Source organism: Lottia gigantea (assembly GCF_000327385.1).
Source record: "Lottia gigantea unplaced genomic scaffold LOTGIsca_53, whole genome shotgun sequence".
Taxonomy (NCBI): Eukaryota; Metazoa; Mollusca; class Gastropoda; family Lottiidae; genus Lottia; species Lottia gigantea.
In genome coordinates this window covers 545,745-555,429 of record NW_008709815.1, presented here as the reverse complement: position 1 = coordinate 555,429, position 9,685 = coordinate 545,745, and the positions used below count along the sequence as shown (strand labels likewise).

At 34.4% G+C, this 9,685-nt stretch overlaps 1 protein-coding gene across 1 annotated transcript; it reads right to left on the bottom strand.

Moving 5' to 3' along the window:
- Positions 1–628: 628 nt before the first annotated feature.
- On the bottom strand, positions 629–8,078 carry LOTGIDRAFT_234619 (hypothetical protein; the record flags this gene model as incomplete). Its single annotated transcript, XM_009062759.1, has 3 exons — positions 629–2,260; positions 3,426–3,620; positions 7,988–8,078. The coding sequence occupies 3 exons, from the start codon at positions 8,076–8,078 to the stop codon at positions 2,124–2,126; spliced, it is 423 nt and encodes a 140-aa protein (XP_009061007.1). The 3' UTR covers positions 629–2,123.
- Positions 8,079–9,685: the final 1,607 nt, after the last annotated feature.

Sequence of the window (9,685 nt, the reverse complement as noted above, 5' to 3'; positions counted from 1 at the left end):
CGGTTATCATCTTTACCATCAGTACCAATCATAAGCATCAACCTCATTATTATCATCAGCATCGAACCTGTCTAATATTAATAATATATTTACTCGGTAATTGATGTCAAACCTTTGAAGGGAGACAAATCCAATGCTCCACTTTGTTGAAATTTCGCTTCCGAACTCTTCTGAATTTTGAAGTTACGAAGTTTCTGAAAGATGAAAGTTATTAGAAGCAGTGAGATATTTACTAAATGTTTACTTTTGATTTCGCTCAATTTCAGCCATACACATCAAGACTTGAAAATTTACTGCTATTATCCAGTGAAAAAAGAAATGAAATGAATGGAGTTGTACGTTCTACCTTTGTGATTGGGCTAATGAAGACAGGCAGCGCCATGCAGTGTATGAGAAATATTTATGCCATAATAGCGACATTAGTTTACTCTTTTGCCGATGAATCTCTAACGTGCAGAGTCTGTTTGTAGCATAGGGAGACTTCGTTTTATTGTCCCATCCGAACGACAAGATTCTTTTTCAAAATGCATCTATGACAGGGGAACCCGGATATTATCTCGACCTCTTAGCTAAAATAAAATTGAAAGGCAAATGGAGTTGGCAATATGGAAATTATACAATCCGTCCGTCTATGACTATTATTTTATTAAAATACTATAGTTACTACATTGCTACAAAAACTGTGATTCACAAAATACAAATAAAGTGTGGCGTTTAGCCCGAGGTTTCAAAAACATCTTAATATCAAAATTTATAGTAAATTGGATTGATACATGTAATTTTTTTTCACAAACAACGTAAGACGTTTTCAAACGGAGCATAGGTCATCAAAGACAGAAAAGTCTCTAAAAATACTCTTTGCTCCACTCTTAACCTTGATTGCAGAATTAGGTATTCAGAACGTAGACGTTCATCATTTGCTGCATCATCTGGTTATGGATTGACATTCTTTGACGGTGCTGCACAGTAATGTTAGATCCTTATACAAGCGCTTGGTGCCTCTTTCTGTTTCTCCCAATGAAGCAATGAGCATATTTGCCTTTACATTATTTGTATAGCAGTCCTTTATTGGATGCTTAATAACTCGAGTGTTGAAAAAAGAATTGTGAAAGAATCTATAAATGTAAATTTGGAAGACTATAATTTTAAATGTGACTAAATCCAGTTCGCCTCCTCCTACCTCAGTTGTATTGGCGCCACTAAAAGAAGTATAATATACTTAATATTATTAATGATCCGCGAAGCATCTTGTGTCCGTCCGAACTTTGAAAGTTCATCACTCTATGACACGGCTATATGGATCATTAACAAAAAAAGCTTCACAACGCTTATTTTACATAATAAATAGATAAATTATTCTAATATATGATCAAATGAACACAACCTTGAGACATGCGTTGAGCAAATTGAAATATGGGCCTTCGTTTGTCATGAATGAACATGATATTAGATACATTAAATAGTGTTAAATACATCACAACCAAATGAGTTTAATTTCTGAGTTGTGTACGTTAAGTCTTGAAACAGAGTAGTACTGAACACATCTTCATAATGGCAAGCTTCATTATACCTTGAAGGTAAAATTAAATCAAATCGCTGCATTCCATGATACAAGAAAGGTGTTTATTGCATTCAAAGTAGAAGACGAAGTTCGTAATAGCTTGACATTGTGAAGATGCCTTGAACAATGAAAACCATTTTCACTACCTTGCTGATGCTCTCTGTTGTCTATATGCCACTATCATGTTCATTCAGAGGAGTGTCACCCGGAACTTTGTTTCGAACCGCTGCCATAGAGGTTGACAAATGAAATTTATCAAACTATGCAACCCTTGCTTCCGCTATGATTATAACATTTTTTCCACACAAGATAATATTAAGGGCTAGGCTATATACAAGTCAAGGACCAGCTTACACACTAAAAAGCAATGGAAATACATTATACATGGTATTTAACAATGATGTACTATTGCAAAGCCAACTCAATGGATCAAAATTCTCAATGTGATTACCTCCCTTGTATTACTTTCAATTTAATGACCGAAAAGTGAATGAATAATTGTTGGTCTCAAATACAATTTAGAATGCAATGTGTTTGGTTAGACAAATGGCAAACAACGGTGTTATAAAAATAATTGTAGGGATGCCGCTAGAGAAGTAAACATGGCAATCATAGCTAATCCAGAAGTGGCAGCACCATTATCATCGTTCCCTTTGGTTTCCGCTTCCGGTTCAGGAGGTGCTTGGACAGGTGCTTGAGCTGAAATAAATTGAAACTTATAGAGTATATACATTATGGAATAGTAGAATCCAACGTAATCCTGCTCTGTATCTCTTGACATTAAAGAGCTTTCTATGGTTATTAATTTAAAAAAAAACATAAAACATTGATCTTGATGAAAGAATAAAAAAACAAACCAAATCCTCTAGGACCAAAATTAGTCTGGTAGCGTACCGAAGACTTGATTATAGTTCCTGTAAATATTTTACTTTCAGACTTAATTCACGATAATTGGAAGAGAACTACTTGCATGAAAGAACATAAATATTAAAATAATACGACATGATTTGTCTATTGTATAAATATTTGAATATTTTTGTAGTCTGTTATTAACTTATGTTCGTAATAAGTGTCTGAAAACAGAATATATAGTTCTAAGAAACTTGGAAAGTGATCAAGTATAGGTTACTTTTTGGACATAACATAGATTCCGTTTTGCACCGATACCTTTGTAAAGACCTAAACGAGTTGCTACGAATTTTTCTATATTTGTTCAATCTCTGTTGCTTTGTATATTGAGAGGATGGCTATAACGTTTTACATTTTTAGGTAAGCTTTGGGGTGATGTTGGCTAAACAATGGTATTTCCAACCAGATCAATAATAGATTTCAACTTTAGCTACCCCTTTCAGAACTGAAATGCTTCTTCCGATAAATGTTCAAGTACAAGTATACACCCAATGTACAGAAGTGAACTTATAGAGAGCTAATGCACAAAACAATTTATAACAAACCTAAACAAGTGCACCAAACGTTATATTTATCGTGTGCTACCATATTTCGGGGAATATTTTAATCATGTTCTTAAAATTTTACCAGAATGTAATCAAATATTTGCCTGGGTCATCGCCAATGTATATATTATATACGTACATTCATATATACACTTCGATTAACGTTTCTCGGAATTTTTATAGTCAATATTATAGGGATTCAATCGTCTAAATATTTGTTTATCAGAGGGGAATGTCAGCCATCCATATTACTATTCAGTATTAAAATCCGACGTCTTTTCTCCTATAATTAAAAAAGTCATTCAAGATTGAATACCTTGAAGTAAACACTGGCATGGTACGTTTTCATTTCTTGTAGAAAAATCGGAGGTCTGAAAACTACCATAGTCTCTATTTTAATATTTACTTACTCGTATTTGCATGCATAGCAACCAATTTCGGTGTAGAAGGTTCCGATTCTGGTTCTGGATTAGATTCTTGAACTTCCTCTGGAACGTTATCGGTATCTTCATCTGCAGCCAAAGCAAGATAAGTCCATCCTGCAACCACCAGTAATAATAACAATAACCAATTCTTCATATCAAATGAGTAGGCTGCCCAAACACCTAGAAAGATAAGAAAATTTCAGAATTCAATACATTACATGGATTTAAACAATGTCAAGAAACTGATAACATAATATATCCAATATCAGCTAATACCTTCGGATATTTCAACCCGGTTGCCACTTGTCGGTGATGCACCGTGAAAAAAAGGTCTAGTCGTTCGGATGGGACAAAAAACCGAGGCTCCGTGTGATACAGGTTGTGTACGTTTAAGATCCATCGACAGTTGGAAATAGAAAAAAGAGTAGGCTAATGAACCATTTTTCCCTCATTAGAATACGAAAAGTAGGATGTAAAACTCCATGCATTTCATTGCATTTATGTTGTTTCGAGAATCGAATATCATAATAGTTTAACATCACAAAACCAGTCACATTTATTATCATGTGATAGAACCAACATCCATCACTGTTATGATATCTCGTGCATGTTAATAAAGTAATATGATATCTGAGCTTGATTATTCCACATGATATCATTAATACAAATTAACATGTAAGGTAAAACAATATAGATTATATCATATCCATTACTATCTCATAATCTAACAACGTACAAAAAGAAATCGTTTAAAACTTTCACGCAAAAGCTTGACACTTGGCAATTATCAGTGGTCAGAATGAATGGGTGGTTAATTGCATATACAAACTTATTATTTAGCATAGCTATATCTACAGGTAATAACTGATCAATTTTAGTTACTTAATTTGTCTAAAGCTCATATCAAACTGCCGAAGTATACACAATTCACATCCGGACTGCCAGTTTGAACAACTTCAGGCGAAGGTGGAAATTAAAGGGACTTATTAGCCATCCGTTTGACCAATCGTACCTTAGTCTTAGAATTATTTTAGCTGAGCTAATCAGTAATTGATTATAGTAATGGAGCCATCAAATCCATGTGTGTTTATTGACAGTGAAAATGACGACTCGTCATTTGTCGAGACTCTGTGGTATATGGAAATGACAAATAAAGAATTAGAGTGACAAATTCCTAGTTTAAGGTATTTTTGAAGGAATTATGCGATTTTCGTACAGTTCTTGTGCTGAAGACTATTTACATTAAGACCCAAATCAACCCCGAAAATGGCGAATATGTCCTTTACAGCGAACTCACTGCAGAGAGATCCCAGTCAGATGTATAGATTGAAGTTGGTATCGGCTACTTTTTTAGATCAAAACATACGACCTTGTATTTTGATACACTTCATCAACGTGAGTTTAAAGTTGTTTAGTTTAACAGTTTCCCTATTTATATAAGCTTTACTGAACCTGGCTCGGCATATTGGATAATCAATGCCACGTGAATTTCCTCACTGAACTTTATATTAGATAGGTTTACATAGATTCTTTTTCTAAAACAAGAACTATGTGAATAGAATATTTTGATTTTTAGACATTTCTATATTGGCCTATACGCAATTTTACAAAGAAAATCAGATCATTCAATGAGGGTCATTTTTGGCTAGAAATCTATGCTAAATTCGTCCACAATTTGGCTCTCACAACTTGTATACCGAATAAAGACAGCATATATTTTTTAAAGATTGGCCAAGGTTGTCGAGTGATTTAAGGCACCTCGCTGGATCCATTGTATTGGTAATTGCAATCAACTGGATGGTCGCACGTTCTGACATCAACTGCGAACGTTTTAATTGCCCTGCTTTAACATTAACGATTCGCTCAGATGCCATAAGTTGCAGTCGTTGAAAATAAGGTTGATACCAGATTGTGTCAGTCGCAATGTCGACCTGAGCCTCTGTTTCAGTCACAATATAATGGAGTGAACTTTAATTAACAATCGTTGTTCAAAACATTGTAACGTTATAAATAACAAACTGTTGTTACAGATATTGTAACGTTATGGATAACATCTGTAATTCCAATTATAACAACTTTTATTCTAAACTGTTTTTTCAAACATTATAATGTTACTAATAACAACTGTTATTCTCCCAAACATTGTAACGTTATAAATAACAAACTTTTAATCAAAACCGTTGTTACAAATATTGTTACGTTATAAATATCTGTTATTCCAAACATTGTTACAAAATGTTTGTGAGATTCCCATGAATTATTATTTTGAGATTATCTTGTCTATATCATTAAAATATTTCCACTAAAATATTTCCATAATAATATTCAACACCATTAAACTGTCGAGTCGCGCATTGACACAATTATAGCTCTGGTATCAAGTTGGTTTTAGTCAAAACAACGTAATATACGGTAGATTTTAACCGAAGGGAATAGTCTGACATTTTCATAATATAATATTAACAAGAGTTAAAGCATAGGCGCGGGCAAGTTTACACACAGTGAAACAGTTTGAGGGAGTAGGAAATGTCTTTTTCGTCTCTCGGGACACATCCCGATTTCCCATACGCTGCACATGATGGCTGTGATGATGTGGTAGATGATAAATCGATAAATCGGTAAATGAGATGGATTGTGATAATTAGCAAGAGCTCAGTCTATGCTGCTCGCTCACGTATCGGATTCGAATATAAAAAGTCCGCCGTAAGAGAATTATGTTATCACTCACAACAGGAACTTAAAAGCACCGTTGCAGGCAGCAGAAGCAATCCATTTGTTTCTAACGTTTGAAACGTTTCATAAAACGTTTTGACTACAAGCATAAAATGTTATTTCCGTAAGAAAAGCTTTCCTTTCAATTTTAAGTTTTCTGTCGTTAGATTTTCCAGCTCATTATAATTCCAATATAACCTACAAATCTTTGCCTTGAGCCATTAGTTCAAGAGAAACTAGCTATCGTGTTTTTCCTCTAACATGGAATCACAACATGTTAGGTCACTGATTGGGTCGGAGTGACATTTTGTCAGTTATGGCGCGTGTCAAGATGATAAATTCAAGACCAATCTTTATTCTATCTAATTGTAACTGGCATTCTTTTTCTTGCTTGTGGCAAATTTAACCAACGCAATTTCAACTCAGTCGTGTTACAACTGATGAAGTATTAGAATAGTCAGAAATTGTGTGAAACTAAAAACGAAATGAACAATAATTTTTGCTAATTAAGTATTCATTAAAAGCTTTCTGGAACTGGAATTTCACCACCGTGATGAAGGAAGAGTGATTTGAAAATTGCTTATCTGTATATCTTCTTATTTGTTACGATTGGACTCATTGACTAAATATTCTAGCGCTTGAAATGGGAAACCCAACCACATAAATGATATGCGCAGTGACGGAGCAAGGTTTACTTCCGAGAGGGGGGGGGGGGGCGAAATATCTCAGATAGTTATGAGATTTGTGCACGAAAAACTTGCTTTCGGGGCTGCGAAGAGTGCGTTGTTGTTCAAATGGTAAGCCAACGGATACTATATGCCTCTATTTTTAAAGCAAGATAATAATATATTATCCAATTCCTTGGTATCTCTGCTTGTTGCATAGGAAGCATGACAAGGAGATCCTGAAACGATGTTGAAACCATGTACCAGATGTTTCCTCACAGCTTCAGAAAGCTCATTTTTTAACAACCTCAATAATGGGCGCTTAACCTGAACTTTTGATTTCTTGATCGGGTTTGTTTTTACTAATGGGCTAATTAAAAGAATGTTAACTATTGCTATGATTTTGCTGACGTGACTTGTTTTCGTCTTCGTAAACATGAGGTTTGGAAAAGGGTGAACTAGTAAAGATGGACAATTTCAGTTTCCTTTAGTAGGCTACATGAAAAAATCAAATGGGGAATCGGTTATTCCTGGAACAAAGAAATATCCTTTAACATTTAAATTAATTCTTATAAAGATTACTCTGAGATATTCCGACATTCTGCGTAATCCGACATCATTTTCTGGTCCCGATTGATTTCCTTCTTAGGCTAAAAACTATGAGTACTCCGACACTCTGTGTATTCCGGATTACGGATTTAATTGGTTTTGCTTTAATATACACAAATGTTTATGAAATAATTGTTTTTTAATGGTGACAATACAAAATACACAATACATTTATTTATAGTCTACATAAATACATCTATATCTAAAATCGCAATACTTTACAAATATATTCTTCCTTTTCCACAAAAGAAGCAGAAAGTGCTTTATCAATGTACCGCGTTCAGTCTACAATTTTCCATTTATATAATCGGTCCATTATAGGTTTTCCTTGAGGGAAATATTCCACGGATTTAATAGGTAATCTATTAACTGCTGATTATGTTTCTAAATATGGGTTACTGAGAAACTCTTCTCTATTATTTTTTATGACAGATATCATCCCATTGGAATTAGAAGACTTCATGCTTTGAAGATTCTTTGAAAATCCAATGATTTGGGAATTTTTACCTAATTTTATCTTAACACTGAATTATTTATTATCATTACCATCATTATTATTACCTTCATGTTTAAATGGCGATGCCGTAAAGCCTGGATGCCCGTCAAGAAATCTTGTGGGTATTTCCCAACTCGTTGGTGATGGTGTACTCATTTCATGTGAGATGCCCACAGCAATGGCAATATGTCGAATGATCAAGCGTCTATGAGCTATCACTATGTCATGCACCCGAAAAAGCGAACAAGCTTTAAAATCGGGAATATTTAAAGGCGTAGTGTGTGCCAGCGTTATTATAACTTAATTATTTCTCCCAGTGTTCAATAATGAATTTAATTTGTAAAAAAACAATCTGGCTTAAGCACTCTCTCAAGAATTCTAATAATAATATCTTCAGTTGGTACAACCTTTAATTTTCGTCCGAGTCAATGCATCTTTAACTTGTGATTTTCAACCTATAAAACTAATACTAATGGAACTAATTTTGTTATCAGACAAGACCGATAATTAATATTTTAATATCTATTGACATTAACTTTAGCTGTCTGAGGAAGTTACATTCTATATAACCATGTAAACTAAATCTATAGTGATTAACTTTAACACAAAATAGCGTTAACCATCTGAAATTTTCTGGCATGTAGTCTATGAGGAACCAACCGAAATAATAATGATAGGCAAGCAAACAATTTTGAAAATTTCATAATAACACCCTTGCATAATTTTATCTTGGTACTAATCATACCACACTTCAGAGATTTCGGTGCCTAAGATATCGAAGTACCATAGATGGAAACCTTCTTGATTCTCAAGGACATATCACAATCTCAACCATTAATGCATACTCACCTGCCATCCGACAAATCCCATAAAGTGTATCTTTTAAAGAGGGTCATGGTTAGTACCAACCCTGAGATATCAACAATCAGCAATTCAATCAATAACCTTTTGTGGAACCTTGACCATCAACACTGACATTGGCAGTTTGGGATATTCTGCATGTCAGAGTCATATGGAATGATGCGAATGTCAAAATCCTGATATAGATTGTCAAAACCACGCTTAAGAACTCGGTTGCGGTTGTATATTATGAATTATTTCCAGACAACCGGAAGGGGAGGTACAATGATCAGCATCAGTTAAGAATACTACAAAGTAGTTCATAGTTAGTATACCGAGGTACCACATCCGAGGGGTACTACTACAGGGTCTCAAAGTCATAACTCGCTTGTGCGTCCCATAGTTGCCATGGTATTATCAAAGTAACATATTGGAATAACTAGATTGTATCATTGATATTGCTTTCCCCTTGTATCTTCTCTTAGATGATTCAAATAGTATCTCTGTAACCACCACTTTGGGGTACTAAATCATAATGGTTTTGTACATACAAACTAATTTGAAAGTTACAACAAATGACGCGAGACTTGTGGAATACTAGTAACATTGAATAACAAAATAGTTTCTCCGCCGAGAAGAAACCCATTTATCAAATGAACTGAAGAGATCATCGACTAAGTTCTGTGATGTATTCATGTCGCTAGCTAAAGCTGACATGCTTTCAATTTCCTTCAACCATCTCTTAATCGTACAAGCGAACATCGACAGTAGGTCTATGGCTTGAGAAGGTTACATGTAATGTCTATGGCACTTTGACCTAACAATAAATCAATCTTGTTTCTGCTTTCACCAATTAGAAAACAGACGAGGTATAATAGCATCGTGAAAAGGCTTAGACATTGGGTAAATAGATGATCTGCCTT